The 21,838-nt window shown below is 39.1% G+C and overlaps 1 protein-coding gene across 1 annotated transcript in view; it reads left to right on the forward strand.

The window, feature by feature from the left end:
• Nucleotides 1–21,838, forward strand: part of FRMPD2 (FERM and PDZ domain containing 2) — a 104,706-nt gene that overhangs the window by 31,442 nt on the left and 51,426 nt on the right. The window contains 3 exon segments of the mRNA XM_045842424.1: nt 3,739–3,886; nt 5,713–5,721; nt 8,771–8,984. Coding sequence (XP_045698380.1) covers nt 3,739–3,886; nt 5,713–5,721; nt 8,771–8,984 — 371 coding nt within the window.

The raw sequence follows: 21,838 nt of genomic DNA on the forward strand, positions 1-21,838 counted from the left end.
TCCTGTGGACTGGCCTCTGGCTCTGTACCTTTCAAGCCTGGTTCCCTTCCAATGCTGCCCTGGCTGCTTCTGGTGCTGCGTATTGTGGAGCACAGTCAATGCCATATGGCTACTGGCCTGATATTGTTATTCTGAGACTTTGAGTGTGTTGGCCTAATGGAAGGAGTATTCTGGAATGGCTAGCAATAAATTATTGCAGAACAGACTGCAAATCACATAAATAAATCCCAGTAAATCTACACAGTACATTCTCATCTTAACTTCTCCTTAGTGGGATCTGCTTCCACACCACATACCACCTGTGGTGAGAAGTGGGAATGAGCTGGAGTGGAAGTCAATAGTCAACTGATTCTGGTGAAAGCATATTTTCCCCATGTTTTACAAGAAAGCATGGAGACTTTGCCAGGGTTTCTCCTAGGAAGTGACCTACTCAAGTGAAGGGCCCAGGAGCTTCAGCTTCATTAGCTTCATGGCAAATCCTCCTCTTCCTGGGAGAATATCATTGTTCTACAAAGGTGTATCAGAGCAACCAAACTAGAGTATGAATAAGCAGCAACAGTAAAACTACTAGGGATGAAATTTTTTAAATAGTAAAGCAATGCGTTGAAACAAATAAGATGCTATGGAAGTACTAGCATGTTTGTACTCCAACCACAGAGGTGTAAATAAATTCTCCATGTTTATGCTGAAAGCCCTGAGGTTTAGGCTATATATCATTTTATTCACAGAGCAGTTGTCCCTTGAGAAAATTTGCCTGCAAATATAGATTTCTCATTAAATGACATTATCAAGATGGAAAAAATCCAAACCATACACTCAAGACTGTTTTCAGCTTTATGCCAAGAAATGCAATCAGAATTTCATTCTTTTGGGTGTTTAATACCTAGACAAACCACTGATATCCAAAAGGAAACTTTGGTTGAGAGTTTATGAGCTGAAAGATTGAGGTGTGTGTGTGCATATGTATGTAAGAATGATTTTCTCTTTTCAGATTTGTTATAGAATAGCAATTACATTTGTAAAATTGACTTATCTATTTTTTCTTTTATATATATATTTTATTGATTATGCTATTACAGTTGTCCCACTTTTTTCCCCTTTATTCCCTTCTGCCCTGTACTCCACCCCCACCATCATTCCCCAGCCTTAGTTCATGTCCATAGTTCATACATATAAGTTCTTTGTCTTCTCCATTTCCCATATTATTCTTAACCTCCCCATCTATTTTGTAGCTATCATTTATGCTTCTTCCCTGTACCTTTTCTCCCATTCTTCTCCACCCCTTCCCTGCTGATAACCCTCCATGTAATCTCTGTTTCTGTGAATCTGTTCCTGTTCTAGATGTTTGCTTAGCTTGTTTTTGTTTTCTTTTTTTTTTTAGGTTCAGTCATTGATAGTTGTGTGTTGTCATTTTACTGTTCATATTTTTTTTATCTTCTTTTTCTTAGATAAGTCCCTTTACCATTTCATATAATAAGGGCTTGATGATGATGAACTTCTTTAACTTGACCTTATCTGGGAAGCACTTTATCTGCCCTCCCATTCTAAATGATAGCTTTGCTGGAGAGAGTAACCTGGGATGTAGGTCCTTGCCTTTCGTGACTTTTAATACTTCTTTCCAGCCCCTTCTTGCCTGCAAAGTTTCTTTTGAGAAATTGGCTGATAGTCTTATGGGAACTCCTTTGTAGGTAACTGTCTTCTTTTCTCTTGCCTGCTTTGAAGATTCTCCCCTTATCTTTAATCTTGGGTAATGTAATTATGACGTGCCTTGGTATGTACTTCCTTGGGTACAACTTCTTTGGGACTCTCTGAGCTTCCTGGACTTCCTGGAAGTCTATTTCCTTTGCCAGATTAGGGAAGTTTTCCTTCATTGTGTTTTCAAATAAGTTTTCAATTTCTTGGTCTTCCTGTTCTCCCTCTGGCACTCCTATGATTCAGATGTTGGAACGTTTAAAATTGTTCCAGAAGTTCCTAAGGCTCTCCTCATTTTTTTTTAGTTCTTGTTTCTTCATGATGTTCTGGCTGAATGTTTATTTCTTCTTTCTGGTCTAAAATGTTGATTTGAGTCTCAGTTTCCTTCCTTTCACTGTTGATCCCTGTACATTTTCCTTTATTTCACTTTTCATAGCCTTCACTTTTCCCTCTACTTTGTGACCATATTCAACCATTTCTGTGAGCATCCTGAGTACCAGTGTTTTCAACTCTGCATCTGATAGGTTGGCTATCTCTTCATCACTTAAAATCAGTTGTATTTTTTCTGGAACTTTGATCTGTTCTTTAATTTAGGTCATATTTGTTTGTCTGGATGCACCTGACTTATCTAAAAATTTTTAACACCTGAGTGAACTTGTATAAACTTATCAGGATTCCATGAAAGCATATCAATAACTTACTGACAAGGTAGATAAATTCCAGGCAAATATTCAACTTCAATAAAGTGTGAATAAAATGATTCACTATGAGAGTTTAGGCATTATTATAATTTGAATATAAGGAAAAATTATTAAGGCTAGTAGGACAGCATCTATCGATGTTTGAGAAAATATATTATTAAAAATTGTAGATATAGTATAGTTCAATTGGATTCAAAATCTATTTATTAGTACAGTAATGTTCAACATTATAATTATTAATAAAAAAGAATATTTAGAGAATGCTCAAATTATCTAAAATTAGATTAATGATAAAAAGGAATTTCTGGGAGAAAATATGATGAATCTGCCTTTTGTTAATATGACTTGTGTGAATGAGGTTCCTTAGAAAAGGTGACCATCATTGATCAAAAAGAACCAACATTAAAGAGGATCAGGAGTTTCAGAGAGCCCTTTCAAGCAAAAAACCTTATATTTACTAAGTTATCTTCATAGGAGCAACTCAAGGTTATTATAGAAATATCTAGAAAAGCAAGTATATAGATTTTATTTGGACATTATATATAAATTTATAATTCATGTAATCTCTATTACTTTGTATTTTATTAGTCTTCTTAGAATTATACATTATAAAAAGTTATGAAATTTGCCCAGAAAGCTCCATAGAGATAAACCCATACAGATAATCCTCTCCAGTTTATCTCAAGGAGCTGTACAAATATCAGTTTGTATGTGGGCCATGAGGGTATAAATATGGGGGAAGTGTTTTGTGGTTGTGTAACCTCAATTCCTGCTGCATTTTCAAAACTGGTGGTCTGTTATCTAATCAGTAGAGTAAGGATCATATTAGAACTTCCCTCATTCTGGAGCTTTCAGGGGGAAATAAATTAATACCCAGAGAACAGTTAGAACAGAGCTGGGCTCATAATTGTAAGAAATATGAAAATATATACAGTGCTTTTATCTTTTCTATGAGCCCACTAGTTGAGATTTTGCCTGCAACTTCTGGGAATTTGTACAATGAAAACTATTTTTATATTTAATAGCCTTCAAAATGTACACTGAGGATTATGTTCACTCTTTGCTCAGGGTCAAGTGTACATGTACCTGTCTCAATTTATATTCTATTCACCTAGCATACGTTGGTGGATAGAAATTACCCAATAAGCAAATGTCCCATTTATGAATGAAGGAAAAATAAAAAGAGGGGTTTTCCTTAGTCAGAGAAAAATTATTGAGCCATGGTCAGACAACATGTGCGATATACTTCTTATGCCTAGAATGTTGACATTTTACTGGCCCAGCATTTGATTACTTTCTGGACAGTTGTTCTTTATAGATTAATGTCTGTGTTTGCTTCCTTCAGCAAAAGAAGTTCACCATCACAAATAGCATCACTGGAAAAAAGCACACATTTGTCACTGATTCTACCAAGACCTGTAAATGTTTACTGAGCCTGTGCTCTGCCCAATATGGCTGTAATGCTCAAATGAATGCTCCCTGAGTTGCAACTGGTGAGTAGACACTATGTTTTCAGTCTTCAGAGATTTGGCTTTGGGTGATGGGTTTATCACATTTCCTGTTGATCTCTAATCATCATTTCTTATTGCAAAAAGCAGGATTTCCTTCTTTTTAATGGCTGAATAATATTCCATTATATATGTAACCACAGTTTCTTTTTCCATTCATCTGTTGATGGAAACTTAGTTTGTTTCTATATCTTGGATATTGTGAATAATGCTGCAGTGAACATGGGAGTGTAGAGATTTCTTTAATAGCTTCTTTTCACTTCCTTCAAGTTCATACCCAGAAGTAAAATTGCTGAGTCATATGGTAGTTCTATTTTTAATTTTTTGAGGAACCTCCATACTCTTTTCCATAGTAACTGTACCAAATTACACCCCCCCCAGGGCAAGGGCTCCTTTTTGTCCATATCCTCACTAGTTCTTCTTTTGCCTTTTGTTATGATAGCCATCCTAACAGATGTGAGGTGATACCTCATTGTGGTTTTACTCTGCATTTCTCTAATGATTAGTGATGTTGAACATCTTTTCATGTACCTCTTAGACATTTGTATGTTTTCTTTAGAAACATTAAACAATTTTTCTTTGTCTTTTAAAATATTTTTTCATATTAGAAACTCTCTACATATACCGTTTTTGATGCATCCAGGCAAGAATGTGCTGTCTTCCTCTGATGGCCCCACAGACTCCTCACACTCAGTGTATCTGAAATTGACCTCATCCTCCCACACAAATTCCTCTACCTTGGGAGGGTTTGGACCCTTTCTCCTCACTTCATCTGTCACCAAATTCTGGGAGTCATGTGCTCCCAAAGACATCTTACTCTCAGCCTTCAAAGTGGCAAAATGACCAATCCAATCATGTTGTTCCACACTGAAAATTTGTCAGTGGCTCTCTGCTTTCTGTAAGTACAAGCCCAGACTTCATAGGATAGCATGTCAGACTCATGTCATTTGGCCCAGCCCTGACTTAGTCTTGCTATGACTCCTCCACTCTGCTTCTAGCAACACTGCTTGCTGGCTTGCAGACTGCTGAACACACAGGATGTATCAGGTCTAGGGCCTTTGTGTTTAGCATGGCCTCTGCCCACAAAGCTGTTGCTGCCCTCTCCCAGACTCAGACCACCAAGATAAACCCTATTCTTTAAGAATGAGTTCAAGGACAGCCTTTTCTAAAGTTCTCTTGATTCACTACTCTCTTTCCCTCACAAGTGCATATGCTCTTTAGGGCAGGCTCCATCTTTTCAACTGTTTTCTTTGCCCCTTGCATCTGTGGCTCTGCCTGCCTCCAGTCTGCAGGGCAGGGGCAGTATCCCACTGCCTTCACAGCTCCAGCATGGAGCACAGGTGTGTCAAGTGGGAGGTAATTAGTTCAGGGTTGGTTATTTTTTTGAATTAATGGATGATTAATGTGGAACTACAATCATTTGCTTAATCATTTTCCTGTTTTGATTTTAAGTTGCTTTTCATTCTTTAATACTTTAAGCTATATTGCAATAAACATCATTGAAAGAAAATTTTTCTGTATCTTGGAATACCTTTAAGCTAAGTCTTGGAACTGTAATTATTGTGTACAAAGGCTGGGGTATTTTTAAGGTCCTTGCTGTTTTCCCCAGTTCCCATGCCCAGTATTGTTCTGCCCATTTCACTGCAACCTTGCCAGAATAGATAGTATCATGTCTATCTTTGCCTGTTTGATAGGTAAAATGATGTCTCATTTGGCATTTTTTTTGATTGTTTATAAGCTCAACATTTTCCAAATGTTTCTCAGTCATTCTTCAGTGAAATGTGTCAATGAGCATATTACTTTTCAGTTAGTTATATTTGGTGCTCTGGGGAGAGAGAACAATCACCATGTTTTCGCAAGTGCCCAATTTTAGGACTAAATCAGGCAGGCTCAGTCAGCCCCTTTCAGATGGGTGGCAAGGCTGCTGGGATGCTGTTGCTCCTGCAGCTGTGGCTGTAGGACTCTGCACATCTTTAGTGGGCTTCCCAGGATCTGGTCCTGATTCCCTTAACATTTTCTTCATGGCCCCTGGCTTTGGTGGCTCCCGTGCTCTTGAAACACTGTAACTAATCTAGACTATGGAGCTTGTCATCCAAACCAATTGAGACATTTCCTGGTGCTTTCCTGGTGTCACAGTTGTTCTCTGAGTCACCCATGGCCAGTGGACAGAAACCACCCATTCCCCTCAGCAAGCTGGTTGGTAGCTTTGGAATATTCTTGGCAAGACTTCCTTACATTACTAAAAGGTTCTCAACTCTTGGCTTTCCTACCTTAGTAATCAATTCTTCCTTTACTGCTTGTCTAGCCAATCGAACTCCACTAAGCTAGGGCCTAATAATAATAGCACACTCCCCACCAGCACCACCAGCCTTGACTTTGTGCCAGTTGTCTGATGCTAGTTGCATGACATCTGTGTTCTCCTTCCTTGAACTCACTGTGTAGTCTTTGTCCTTCCCAGTGCCCTGATTCTCTTAGGCTTCTTGCTGGGGACAACCCTGCCCAGAGTCCACTGGGGATCTTCTCTGAAATCTTCCATTAGTCTCTCCCCTAGGGGACAGCCCCTCCTTCCTTTACCCTCAATCTCTGTGTCAAGGCTTCCTTCCAACCCACTAAACTTCTCTGAGCTGAGACCCTGCCACCACCATCTCTCCCTACAGTGTCCCTGTGGGTATTATTATCCACCATGAGTAAGCCTAAGCTGACAGTCTCTTTGGGCCTAGCAGTCAGAATGCTAGGCTAGTCATGCCTTAGATGAATCTCCTTGCTGATTTAGTCTCTGCATTCTTGGCATATCCATTTTCTGGTGTGGACTGTGAGGTCAGCTGACTTGACTGTGAGTTCTGCTCTACCACTTACCAATCCAGGGACCTTGAGGAAAATTTTAATTCCCTCTTAGCCTCATTTTTTACTCATCTATAAAGTAGGCATAATAATACCTACTCCACAGGGTTATTGTGAGGATGAAACAATAAATTGCAGATAACAGGCTTACCACCATTCGTGGCATATCATAAGCATTTAGCATACAGGTCTATCCAGGAAAGATCCAGCTATGTACTATGAAAAATAGAGACATTTACTGAAGAAGATACTAGATACAGAAACACTGGACGTAGGACAACAACACATCAGTCCCCTTCAAAATAGGCACCTTGGGACCTTACACAGTTCTTCCAATTGCCATCAGCTGCCCCATCATATTTTGCTATATCTCATTGAAGGTATGATATCTGTGCCCTTTCAAAGGTGATTTTAGTTTGGGGAAAAGTAAAAAGTCACAGGGCACCAAATTGGGGCCGTAGGGGGGCTGAGTCACCTGGATGATTTGATGTTTTGCCAAAAAGGTCTGTATGAGATGTGACACATGAGCAAGTGCGTTGTTGTGGTGAAGCTGCCAAGCTGCAGTTGCCCATAACTGCGGACTTCTGAATCATCTGAATAGTTTCCGTGGAGGAATATTCAAGCTTAACACAAAATTTGATGTAGATTCATTGCTGTACTTGCTCAGTCATTTTGAATGTGATGGTCACACAGTACATGTGGTCACTCAATGGCGTCTACTGCCCCCATTGACTAGTACAATCAAGTTATCATTGTTCATGCATGTGCAATCCAATCCACTCTCCTTGGCTGCCAGGTTACACTGATGTTGTGCAGACTATTCTCATTATATTGAAAAGGCTAGAATTTTTCCGGACAGACCTTGTGTATGAGTTGTTGGTGTTGAGGTTACCATTGCTGTTGCTATGTGTCTGAATAGATCCAAGCTCTGGAGTAAGATAATATGCAATTTTCACAAAAGCTGCAGGTCATTTTAAACTGTTCATATTCTTCCATTCTTTCTTGTTCACTGTATGTGAGTCATGATACTAAATGCCTCATAGATACAGAAAGTTCTTGAAAAGTATTTTTAAAGTTACCTGTTTCAGTGGGCAAAGCCCTAACAATGGACCAGGCACCACTGTAGGGAAGGTGGAGGGTCTGCTTAAGGAAACAGTGCTGACAGCCACAGCACTGCTCTGGGCTTCACACACACACACAAAGCCCAAGCCACACAAGCCCTATGTGCCTGAGCACTCTTTCCTTCACGGTTTTAGCAGGTAGAATTTGACCAGAATATACTCATTGTTCTCATTTTCTCAAAATACAAACTGGGCTTTATAAAAGCATAGTTAATTTACAGGATCTATGTACCAAATCTCAATTTCTTATGAATGATATGAATAGTGACTCACATTCATGGTCTCAAGTTAGGGACTTCATTAGAATCATTTATTATATCTTTCTACATGAATGGAGTGTCGAAGCTGGACTCAACACATCTGATATATACTCATATTTCAGAAAATCTGATTTTAATTTAAATATTATTACCAGGGAACCAAACTGTATTGAGGTTGAGGATTATATTTCACAGGACAAAGCCTAATTTGGGAACCCAGGTAATTTGAAGACCCATTTGTTACATTTATGAGGACAGTTTTGTAAAGGCAGCAAGCAGAATAGATGGTGGCAGTTAATGTTATAGAGGGCTCTGATGGCATGGTGATGTTGCTGTGGATGCTGTTGGGTTCACACACACCACAACCTTGGATCAGAGACCTGTCAGCTATAGTGGGAGGGCGAGCATCTCGTTTCTTCCTTCTTATGTCTTTGACATTTCTCTCATTAGTAAGTGCTAATTAGGGAGACTTGGCAGTCTCAGTGCCCATCACGAGAGCAGGTTCATATGAGAAAATGAAGAAAAAGATCAGGAAAAGAAAAGAATGAACACAGTATGGGGTCTGGGGTGTGTTGTTGCCACAAGAGTGAGCAGTAGAGCCAACACCATTCTTATGTTTATTTTTATATTTTTCTCTTAAATTTCAGACTATGGTAAGTGTGTGCAAATGGCCAATTTGGGTCTTGCACATCTGGCCCAGTCCAAGCCTCTCACTTGGATTCAGAGAATGTCATGCTCAGAAAGTGCACTGTTCATGCCCAGGCTGGAAGACCCTGCAGGAGGACTGCTGTGCACATCCCTGGAAAATGTCACTATGGACACCTGCAGGGAGACAGGAGCACTAGAAATCGAAAGCAGGTGGTCTTGGCACATCCTTTCTTTGGGCCCAAACCACCATGTACCTGGTGCTTCAGAGCAATCTATTCCTAGAGAAATTGTTTAAAGGGTGTCAGATATCTAAGGGAAGTATATATTCATTGGGTAACTAGCAACTAATTCTGCAGAGATTTCCTGAAGGGTGACTATGGGAAAAGTCTCTGCTAAACAAAAGAAGGGAGGTATTCCATCTCCCTACTATATTTTTCTACCTTTTAGTGAAGAAAGAATTAGGTGACAATATGAAATTGAAGAGGACAAAGTAGATAGGTTGCTATAACCCTATTTGGTCTAATCATGAGCTAGGTACTGTTCTAAGCATGTGTATACATCAACTAACCCCCACAACCTCTTAAAACCTATTGTTTAACCAGTTCTAAAGGGAGAGAAATAGAGTTTGGGATTCGAGCCCACACAGCTGACCCTGGAGTGTTTTACTCCTAACCTTTACACTATGCTACTTTCTCTGTTGATGGATCATTTGTAATTTAATTTGCAAATGAAAATAATGAGTTTACAAACACAACTTGACATTGTAACACAATGATTCATAAATAGCCTAGAAACTGGACTACACTTACATGGCAAGCTGTATAAATAGCACAAATTCACAGGCAGCACCTGACGAAGTTTGTTGAAGGAGTTGTTTTTGGGGGGGGTTTTTGGATGAGTTATACACCTGCTTCAGCAAGCAGGTATGGACAATTCATCTGGACTTTGACATCTTTTTTTTACGATTTTTATTTATTCATTTTTAGAGAGAGGGGAAGAGAAGGAGAGAGAGGAAGAGAAATATCAATGTGTGGTAGTTTCTCACACACCCTGTACTGGGGACCTGGCCAGCAACCAAGGCATGTGCCCTGACTGGGAATGGAACTGGTGACCCTTTGGTTTGCAGCTCATACTCAATCCACTGAGCCACACCAGCCAGGGCTGAACTTTGACATCTTAAAGTCTTAAAAATTACTGCACCAAATTTGATAAGTGCAAATATGTATCACTATGCACTGCAAACTGAATCAATAATGATGAAGTGAACTGTATCTGTTGCTGTGTAATAAACCACTCCAAAACACAGCGGCTGAAAACAACCACCATTTTGTTACTCTATTTCACAGTTTTCTGAATTAGAAATTCAAGCATGGCTTAGTTGGTTGAATCTTTTGCTTCATGTGGTGTTGACTGGAGACAGCAGGACTGGTCTACAGGTTTCAAGACAGCTGTGCTTATGTACCCGGCCCTATTGTGGGGATGACTAGGACTGTGAGCCCAGCTGGGCTTTCTCACTCCTGTGCAGTCTCAGGACCTCTACACATGGTGCCTCCAGCAAGGTAATCAGGCTTCCACATGGCAGATCAGGGCTCCAGGGGCCCAAGGTAAGGCTGCCAGTCTATTTAAAGGCTGGGCCTGGAGCTGCCACAGCATCACTTCTGACATACTCTTTTGGTCAAGTAGTCGCAGATCAACACAGATTTAAGAGTAGAGGAAATGGACTCCACCTGTTGATGTAGGAATGTCCAAGAATTTGTGACTAACTTTAATCTGTTATTCAAAGTAGTGGTACTTTATAGCACTTTAAAAGTCTAAAGAGGCTGTGACTGGCTCAGCACCTCTCCCATTTCCACCTGCTCTTAGTTTTTGTCCATGTGTCCTTTATACTTGTTTCTGTAAACCCTTCCCCTTTTCCCCTGAAATTCCCTAACCCTCTCTCCTCTGAACACTGTCAGCCTATTCTCTATTTCAGTGTCTTTGGTTATATTTTGCTTGTTTCTTTGTTTTGTTCTTTACATTCCTGTTAAAGGTGAGATCATATGGTATTTGTCTTTCACTGCTTGCCTTATTTTGCTTAGTATAATGCTTTCCAGTTCCATCCATGCTGTTGCAAAGGATAGGAGCTCCTTCTTTCTTTCTGCTGCATAGAATTCCACTGTGGAAATGTACCATAGTTTTTTGATCCATTCATTTACTGATGGGAATCTAGGTTGCTTCCAACACTTGACTATAGTAAATTGTGCTGCTATATACATTGGGGTACATAGGTTCTTCTGGATTGGTGTTTCAGGGTTCTTAGGATATAATCCTAGCAGTGGAATTGCTGGGTCAAAAGGCAGATCCATTTTTAGTTTTCTGAGAAAATTCCATACTGTTTTCCATAGTGGTTGTGCCAGTCTGCAATCCCACCAACAGTGCACTAGGGTTCCTTTTCCTTTACAACCTCTCCAACACTTGTTGTTTGTTGCTTTGTTTCTGATGGCCATTCTGAATGGTGAGAAGTGGTATCTCACTGTGGTTTTAATTTGCAACTCTCTGATAGCTAGCAATACTGAGCATCTTTTCATGTGTCTCTGGATCCTCTGTATGTCCTCCTTGAAGAGGTGTCTGTTCAAGTCCTTTGTCCATTTGTTAACTGGGTTGCTTGTCTTCTTAGAGTGGAGTCATGTAAGTTCTTTATATATTTTGGAGATTAAACCCTTGTCTGAGGTATCATTGGCAAATATGTTTTCCCATACAGTTGGTACTCTTTTTATTTTAATACTATTTCTTGAGCCATGCAGAAGCTTTTTATTTTGATGAGATCCCATTTATTGATTCTTTTCTTTATGTCCCTTGCACTGGGGGACATATCAGTAAAAATGTTGCTGCATGAAATATCTGAGATTTTCCTGCCTATGTTCTTCTCTAGTACTTTAATGGTGTCACAGCTTATATTTGAATCTTTTCTCCACCTTGAATTTATTTTTGTGTATGGTGTAAGTTGATGCTTGAGTTTCATTTTTTTGCACGTAGCTGTCCAGTTCTCCCAACACGATATGTTGAAAAGGCTATTGTTACACCATTTTATGTTGCTGCCCCATTTGTCAAATATTAATTGACCATAGATACTTGGGTTTATTTCTGGGCTCTCTGTTCTGTTCCATTGGTCCATGTGCCTGTTTTTGTACCAGGCTGTTTTGATTACAGTGGCCTTGTAGTACAGTTTGGTATCAGGTATTGTGTTCACTCCTACTTTGTTCTTCTTTCTCAAAATTGCAGCAGCTATTCAGGGTCATTTATGGTTGCATATAAATTTTTGAAGTGTTTGATATATATTCTATATCTGTGAAATATGCCATTGGTACTTTAATAAATATTGCATTGAATCTGTAAATTGCTTTGGGTAGAATAGACATTTTGATGATGTTAATTCTTCTGATCCACGAACATGGTGTATGTTTCCATTTGTTTGTGTCTTCCTTGATTTCTTTCTTCAGTGTTGTGTAGTTTTCTGCATACAGGTCTTTTATTTCCTTGGTTAGGTTTATTCCTTGGTATTTTATTTTTCTTGCTGCTATATCAAATGGGATTTTTTCTTGATTTCTGTTTCTGCTGTTTCATTGTTGGTATACAAAAATGCCTTTGATTTCTGGATATTGACTTTGTATCCTGCTGTTTTGCCGAATTGGTTTATTAGGTCAAGCAGTCTTTTGGTGGGGTCTATAGGATTTTCTACATACACTATCATGTCATCTGCAAACAATGACAGTTTTGTTTCCTCATTTCCGATTTGGATGCCTTTTATTTAATTTTCTTGTCTGATCGCTGTGGCTAAAACTTCCAGTACTATATTGAATAGAAGTGGAGGAAGTGGACAACCTTGTCTTGTTCCTGATCTTCATAGAAAAGATTTTAGTTTTTGCCCGTTGAGTATGATGTTGGCTGTAGGTCTGTCATATATGGCCTTTGTTATGTTGAGGAATGCTCCCTCTATTCCCACTTTGCTGAGTTTTTATCATAAACAAGTGCTGTCCCTTATCAAATGCTTTTCCCCCATCTATTGATATGATCATGTGATTTTTGCCTTTCCTTTTGTTTATGTGATGTATTACATTTACTGATTTGTGAATGTTGAACCATCCTTGCATCCCTGGGATGAATCCCACTTGGTCATGGTGCATGATCTTTTTAATGTATTGTTGTATGCGGTTTGCCAATATTTTGTTGAGGATTTTAGCGTCTATGTTCATCAGCAATATTGGCCTGATCTTTTCTTTCTTTGTTGTGTCTTTATCTGGTTTTGGGATTAGGATGATGCTGGCTTTATAAAAGGAGTTTGGGAGTCTTCCATCATCCTGGATTTTTTGGAATAGTCTGTGGAGGATAGGGGTTACCTTTTCTTTAAATACTTTGTAGAATTTTCCTGTGAAACCATCCAGACCCAGACTTTTGTGTGTCAGGAGTTTTTTGATTACTGCTTCAAGTTCATTTGCTGTTATTGGTTTCTTTAGGCCTTCTGCTCCTTCTTCACTGAGTTTTGGAAGATTATATTTTTCTAGAAATTTGTCCACTTCACCTAGATTTTCAAATTCCTTGGCATACAGTACTTTGTAGTAATTTCTTACAGTGCTTTGTATTTCTGTGGTGTAAGTTCTAATCTCTCCTCTTTCATTTCTGATTGTGTTTATTTGGGTCTTCTTTCTTTTTTTCTTGATGAGCCTACTTAAAGGCTTGTTGATTTTGTTTATCTTTCAAAGATCCAGCTCCTGGATTCCTTGATCCTTAGAATTGTGCTTTTAGTCTCTGTGTCATTTAATTCTGCTCTGATCTTGGTTATTTCCTTTCTTCTACTTGCTCTGGCCATCTTTGTTGTTGTTCGTAGAGTTCTTGTAGACATAGGGTTAGGATGTTTGTTTGAAATGTTTCTATCTTTTTTAGGTAGGCTTGTATCACTATGAACTTTTCTCTCAGGACTGTGTTTGCTGCGTCCATAAATTTTGGGTGGTTGTGAGTTCATTTTCATTTATTTTTAGAAACTTTTTTATTTCTTCCCTAACTTTATTCTTGACCCATTCATTGTTTAATAGCATGCTACTCAATCTCCATGATTTTGGATTTTTTTTCCCTTGTGGTTGGTTTCTAGTTTCAGTACCTTGTGATCTGAGAAAATGCTGGTATGATTTCAATTTTCTTGAATTTTTTGAGGCTTGTTTGGTGTCCTATCATGTGTTTTATCTTTGAAAATATTCCATGTGAATTTGAAAAGAATGTGTTTTTAGCTTCTTTGGGATGGAGGGCTCTGTATATATCAGTTAAGTCCATTTCATCTAAGATATTGTTCAATGCCACAATATCTTTGTTGATATTTTGTTTGGAAGATCTATTTTTGACAGTGGGGTGTTAAAATCCCCCACTATATTGTGCTGCTGTCAATTTCTTTCTTGAAGTCCTCTAAGATCTTCTTTATGTATTTGAGTGCTCCTATGTTGTATGCATATATATTTACAATGTTTATGTCTTCTTGGTGGATTCTTCCCTTTAGTATTATGAAGTGACCTTCTCTGTCTCTTTATGGCCCTTTTTTGGAAGTCCATTTTGTCTGATTTGAGTACTGCTACCCCAGCCTTTTTTTCTTGTCTGTTTGCTTGGAAAATTTGTTTTGAGCCCTTCACTTTCAGCCTGTGTAGGTCTTTTGTCCTGAGGTGGGTCTCTTGTAGGCAGCATATGTGTGGGTCATGCTTTCTTATCCATTCAGCTATTCTATGTCTTTTGATTGGAGCATTTAGTCCATGTATGTTTAAGGTTATTATTTATAGGTACTTATTCATTGTCTTTTATGTACGTGTGTTCCTCTCTCACTCTCTCTTTTCCTTTCTTTCCTTAAAGCAGTCCCTTTAGCATGTCTTGCAGAGCTGGTTTGGTGGAGGTGTATTCTTTTAGACTTCTATTGTCAGGGAAGCTCCTCATTTGTCCTCTCTTGATTGAGAGCCCTGCTGGGTAAAGTAGCCTTGTTGGCAGACCTCTGGTTCTCATTTCTTGGAATATGTCTTGCCATTCTCTGACTTGGAGCATTTCCATTGAGAAGTCCGCTGCTAGCCTTATTGGGGCTCCTTTGCATGTTAATCCTGTTTTTCCCTTGCTACCTTTAAGATTCTCTCTTTGTCTTGGAATTTTGCCACTTTAATTATGATGTGTCTTGAAGTGGACTTCTTTGAGTTCCTCTTCATTGGGACTGTCTGTGTTTCCTGGATTTTTGTGACTTTTTCTCTCATCAAATTAGAAAAGTTTTCCATCATTACTTTTTCAAAGAGGTTTTCTATCCCTTGCTCTTCTTCTTCTCCTTCCGGTATCCCTTTTATATGGATATTATTATGCTTCATATTGTCTTGTATTTCTCTTAATCCCTCTTCATTGTCTCTGAGCCTCTTTTCCTTTCCTTGCTATTTCTGTTTTTTTTCCTAGTTTGTCCTTTAGCTCACTGATCCTATTTTCTGCTTTATCATCCTGCTTTTGATTCCTTCTACTCTGTTCTTCAGTTCAGAAATTGTATTCTTCATTTCTCCTTGGCCCTTGTTGATAGTTTCTATTTCCTTTTTCATGTTGATATAGTTTTCAGTGAGTTCATTGTAGTTTCCCTGTAGTTTCTGGGAGCTCATTCTGAGCTAATTGGGCTTCCTGATAACTACTGCTTTAAACTCAATATCTGATAGTTGAGTTGCCCGTATTTCATTTAGTGTTCTTTTTGAGGCTTCCTCCTTTCCTTTCATTTGGGGATTGTTCCTTTGTCTTCCCAATTTTTGTGAGACTCCTCTTGTTGGCCTCAGCTTCTTAAATTGATCTGTTCTGGCTCCCTGTGTTTATGGTGTGAACTTCTGTGGTAGAATACCTGTGAGATTCAGTGGTGAAGCCTCGTTTATCTCCCGAGCTCACTAGTCTTGGACTGTTGTTTAAGGTGTCTCTGTGTTTGTCTTTCGGTGTTGATTGTTGTTTGGTTTTTCTTTGGTAGATTCTTCCCACCAGCTCATTTACTGAGGGTCACTCTGTCTACCACCTCTTGTATTTTGTTGTGCTGGTGAGGGCAGGTTGTGTTGAGGCTGTTTCTTCAGTGTGTACAAGGTTTTCAGGATTCTCTCTTTCTCTTGTTCAGTTGTTGTACTGGGTTGTTTCTCCACTATTTTGTTGTATCTCCAGATACATCCTGGATTGAAGTTTGTGTGGTTTCCACTCCCTCCTTCACCTTCTCCTGTTGTTATCTGTTGCTGGTTCCTTTGTGGTTGGGTTTTCTCTTCCAGTGGGTATCCTGTTGTTCACCCCTTCCACCTACTCTTTTTTGAGATCAGTAGGATTGGGAAGGCAAAATGGTTTAAGACAATAAAAGAACATTCTATGATATTTATAGTAGCAGCCAGTAGAGAAGATATAGGAGATCCTTTGGCTATGTATAGTGTTAAGTGTGATCTTCCACCCAGTTAGCCACTTTTTAGAAAGTGTAGAAAGAAGATAAGACTCTTTTTGGGAATGGAAGGAGTATGATTTGGATCTAGAAAGCAGTGAAGTTGTGGGAGGTGAGACTCTGGGGTAAGGTGAGACCTAAGGATAGTAAATAGGTGTAGTGTGTAAGGGAATAAAGTTAACCACTATAGTAATAGAGTTCAGGCACCTTTGAAGTGTGCTAAGATCTTGGAGGGGTGTTGTGAAGTATTTACAATTGTATGAAACAGATATTATTTAAAATAATATTAGAGCAACAATCATATGACAGAATTTATGTGATCTGGATAACAAGAATAGGGAGTATAGGACCTTGAGTGCTCTTTCCCTGATGTTACTGCTGTGGGCTGGGGTACAGGTGGGCGCTCGGCCAGGGTGCCTCTGTCCTGTGGGCTCAAGTGTGCACCTTTCCTAGTGCTATGGGGGAGCACAGGGCCTTCCACGCAACCTCTGGATCACTGCCTGGCTGGGTGGGGAGTAGGCCAGAGCTATTGCTGCAGGAGAATTCCCCCAACAGTGTCTCTCTTTTCACTTTTTCTTTTTGAGACATTCCTCCTACTCAAATCTGCTGCTCCATACAATGGCCTGTCCTCTCACACAGCCCAATTCTCCAGCCAGACAGGGGACTATCAGGGTCACTGCCTGTCACTGCGAGGCTCTCAACTCTTCCCAACCAGCATCCACACACTGCATCGGTGCTCACAGCCCCTGTGTGTTTGCCACTTAGTCCTTATTCCCCTCTCTGTGACTTCAAGCAACCAGGTCTCTCCTGGTGCTGCTTAAACCTTGTTTGGCCAGTAAGGGAGGAGTTGACCCAGCTCTCTCCCAAAGACTCTGTGGCAAACCCAGCTGTGGGCACCGGGCCAGGGGCTGCAGCCACCCTGGTCCCTGCGGTGGTCCCTGGGACCTTATTGTCCTGAAGCATTCTCTGTACTGTCTGGTTTTTCAGTGTCTGCTTCAGTTTTTGGTCTCTTATTTTCATATATGCTGGGGTACTGTTGGCTGTTTGCTCTGTTCCTCCATAGATCGGCTAGGTTTTTCTCCCATGTGTAGGGGCAAGTGGAATCTGCTCCCTTCTACCTGGCTGCCACTTCCTCTCTTGTCTTGTTGATAATAGCCATTCTAACAGGTGTGAGGTGGTATCTCATTGTAGTTTTGATTTGCATTTTCCTAATAGTGAGTGAGGTTGAGCATCTTTCCATATATCTATTATTGGCCACTTGTGTGTCTTCTTGAAAGAGGTGTCTGTTCAGGTCTTCTGCCCAGTTTTCAATTGGATTTTGTTGTTAAGTTGTATGAGTTCTTTGTATATTTTGGATATTAACCTTTCATGGGAGGTGTTGTTTACAAATACCTTCTCTCATTCAGTTGATTGCCTTTTTGTTTTGATTTTTTTTCTGTGTAAATCTTTTCAGTTTGATATCATTCTATTAATTTATTTTTGCTTTTACTTTCCTTGCCTTTGAAGTCAAATTCATGACACCAAGGTCAACAAGTTTAGTATGCTTCCTCTTATGTATTCAATTGTTTCAAGTAATATACTTAGCTCTTGGACCTATTTTGAGTTAATTGTTGTGTATGATGACAAATAGCAATCTAGTTTTATTTATTTACTTTTTTGCATGTGGCTTTCCCATTTTTCCAGATCCACTTATTGAAGAGGCTTTCTTTTCTTTTTTATCTTTTTAAATATATATTTTTTATTTTCACTCAATGACATTTTTTCCTTGCTTTGAGAGAGACAGAGGGAGAGAGAGAAACATTGGTTGGTTGCTTCCTACATGTGTCCCAACCAGGAATGGAACCTCTAACTCAGGCATGTGTCCTCACTGGGAATCAAACCTTCAACCTCCTGGTGCATGTGATGGCATGCCAACCAACTTAGCCACATTGGCCAGGGCTATTTTATTTATTTAATTATTATTGTTGTTTTTAAATTTTTCTTTATTGTGTGATTTTGGCTCCTTCATAGAAAGTTCATTACCTGTATACACATGGGTTTATTTCTGGGCTCTTAATTCCTGAGTGCCTGTTTTTCTGTGAATACCATGCTGTATTGATTATTTTTGCTTTGTAGTATAATTTGAAGTCAGGGAGTATGATATCTTTGATTTCATTCTTTTTTCTCAGGATTGGTTTCCTGTTTGGGGGCTTTTGTGGTTCCATACAATTGTGATGATTTTTTTTATTCTATTTATTTAAAGAAAGCCATTGGGATTTTGATGGGGATTCCACTAAATCTGTATATTGCTATAGATAATATGGACATCTTTACTATGTTGATTATTCTAATCCATGAACATGAAATTACTTTCCATTTCTTTGTGTCTTCTTCAATTTCTTTTAATAATATCTTCTAGTTTTCTGTGTATAGGTCCTTCACATCCTCTGTTAACTTTATTCCTAGGTGTTTTATTCTTCTGGTTGCAATTGCAAGAGGAATTGTCTTTCATTTCTCTTTCTAAAATTCATTGTTAGTATATAGGAACACAATGGATTTTTGCACATTGATTTTGTATCCTTCAAATTTACTGTTATTTGTTTATTATTTCTTTTTAAAGCATATTTTATTGATTATGCTATTATAGTTGTCCCAATTTTTTTCTTCCCTCCTCCCTCCCACCCCACCATTCCTCCCACAACCTTAGTACATGTCCATGGGTTGTACACAGAAATTCTTTGGCTTCTCCACTTCCTATACTATTAGTAACCTCTCCCTGTCTATTTTGTACCTACCATTTATGCTTCTTATTCCTTGTACCTTTGCCACCCATTCTCTCCCTCCCCTTCCCCAATGATAACCCTCCATGTGATCTCCATTTCTGTGATTCTGTCCCTGTTCTGGTTGTTTGCTTAATTTGTTTTTGTTTTAGGTTCAGTTGTTGATAGTTGTGAGTTTGTTGTCATTTTACTGTTCATAGTTTTGATCTTCTTCTTTTTCTTAGATAAGTCCCTTTAACATTTCATATAATAAGGACTTGGTGATGATGAACTCCTTTAACTTGACATTATCTGGGAAGCACTTTATCTACCCTCCCATTCTAAATGATAGCTTTGTTGCATAGAGTAATGTTGGATGGAGGTCCTTGTCTGTCATGACTTTTAATATTTCTTTCCAAACCCTTCTTGCCTGCAAAGTTTCTTTTGAGAAATTGGCTGATAGTCTTATGGGAACTCCTTTGTAGGTAACTGTCTTCTTTTCTCTTGCCTTCTTTGAAGATTCTCTCCTTATCTTTAATCTTGGGTAATGTAATTATGATGTGCCATGGTGTGTTTCTCCTTGGGTCCAATTTCTTTGGGACTCTCTGAGCTTCCTGGACTTTCTGGAAGTCTATTTTCTTTGCCAGATTGGGAAAGTTTTTCTTCATTATTTTTTCAAATAAGTTTCAATTTCTTCCTCTCCCCCTTCTCCTTCCAGCACCCTCATGACTCGAATGTTGGAATGCTTAAAGTTTTCCCAGCAGTTCTTAAGCCTCTCCTCATTTTTATGCATTTTTGCTTCTTCATTCTGTTCCAGTTACATGCTTAATTCTTCCTTGTGTTCCAAATCATTGGTTTGAGTCCTGGTTTCCTTCCTTTCACTGTTGGTTCCCTGTGTATTTTCCTTTATTTCACTTCATATAGCCTTCATTTCTTCCTTTATTTTGTGACTGTACTCAGCCATTTCTGTGAGCATCCTTATTTCCAGTGTTTTGAACTCTGCATCTGATATGTGGTCTATCTCTTCATTGCTTATGTTGTATTTTTTCTGAAGTTTTGATCTGTTTTTTCATTTGAGCCATATTTCTTTGTCTCAGCATACCTGTTATGTGGTAAGAGGTAAAGGCTTAGGTTTTCACCAGGGCCAGGCAACCTTTTTTCCTGCTTTGTGGTGTTGTCTGTGGGGGAGGGATCAGAGAGGGAACAATGCTGCTTGCTTGGCTCTTGCCACACTTTCCATCACTTCCCTTGTTTCCGCAAGCAGATTGTGCCCTTTCAGGTGCTGATGATCCAGTGAGTGGGCTTGTCTATGTTTTAGGACTATGTGGAACTCTCCAACACTCTCCTGTGAGGCTGGGAGTTTCTCCCAAAGCCAAAACCCCCACAGATTTTTTACAGCCAAGGGTTTTGAGTCTTTAGTTTCCCACACTGAAACCCTGGGTTTCATGGTCTGTCTTGTTCCCCCATTGTTCCTCTGGCTTATCTGCTTGTGAATGTGGAATCACCTGCATGGTTCACTGCCTTGTCTTTCCATGTGTCTTCTCTGCCCCTGCTGTCTATCTCAGTCCCCCCTACCAGTCTGGATGAATGTTTCTTTAACTCCTTGGTTGTTGGAATTCCATGCAAATGATTTTCTGGAAGTTCTGGTTGTTCTTTTTTAAATTTAATTTAATTTAACTTAAATTAACTTAAATTAAATTAAATTTTAATTGTTCAAGTACAGTTTTCTGCCTTTTACTTCCATCCCAGCTCAACCTGCCAGTCCTCCCCACCTCCCTCCCATTTGCACACCCCCTTAGTTTTTGTCCATGTGTCCTTTATACTTGTTCCTGTAAACCCTTCCCCTTTACCCCTGAAATTCCCTCCTTTCTCACCTCTGGTCACTGTCAGCCTGTTCTCTATTTCAGTGTCTTTGGTTATATTTTGCTTGTTTGTTTTGTTCTTTAGGTTCCTGTTAAAGGTGAGATCATGTGGTATTTGTCTTTCACTGCCTGGCATATTTAGCTTAGCATAATGTTTTCCAGTTCTATCCATGCTGTTGAAAAGGATAGGAGCTCCTTCTTTCTTTCTGCTGCATAGAATTCCATTGTGTAAATGTACCATAGTTTTTCGATCCATTCACTTACTGATGGGCACCTAGGTTGCTTCCAACACTTGGCTATTGTAAATTGGGGTGCTATGAACATTGGGGTACATAGGTTCTTTTGGATTGGTGTTTCAGGGTTCTTAGGATATAATCCTAGTAGTGGAATTGCTGGGTCAAAAGGCAGATCCATTTTTAGTTTTCTGAGAAAATTCCATACTGTTTTCCATAGTGGTTGTGCCAGTCTGCAATCCCACCAACAGTGCACTAGTGTCCCCTTTTCTCCACAATCTCTCCAACACTTGTTTGTTGCTTTGTTTCTGATGGCCATTCTGAATGGTGTGAAGCAGTATCTCATTGTGGGTTTAATTTGCATCTTTGATAGCTAGTGATACTGAGCATCTTTTCATGTGTCTCTGGATCCTCTGTATGCCCTCCTTGGAGAAGTGTCTGTTCAAGTCCTTTGTCTATTTGTTAATTGGGTTGTTTGTCTTCTTAGAGTCGAGTGGTGTGAATGCCTTATATATTTTGGAGATTAAACCCTTGTCTGAGGTATCATTGGGAAATATGTTTTCCCATACAGTGGGTTCTCTTTTTATTTTAATACTGTTTTCTTTAGCCATGAAGAAGCTTTTTATATTGATGAAATACCATTTCTTTATTCTTTCCTTTATGTCCCTTGTTCTAGGGGACATATCAGTGAAAATATCGCTGTGTGAAATATCTGAGATTTTCCTGCCTATGTTCTCCTGTAGGATTTTAATTGTATCATGGCTTGTATTTAAATCTTTTGTTTTTAAATTGGTTGTTA

This window comes from Phyllostomus hastatus, unplaced genomic scaffold (assembly GCF_019186645.2).
Source record: "Phyllostomus hastatus isolate PE091 unplaced genomic scaffold, TTU_PhHast_1.1 phas_contig_38, whole genome shotgun sequence".
Taxonomy (NCBI): Eukaryota; Metazoa; Chordata; class Mammalia; order Chiroptera; family Phyllostomidae; genus Phyllostomus; species Phyllostomus hastatus.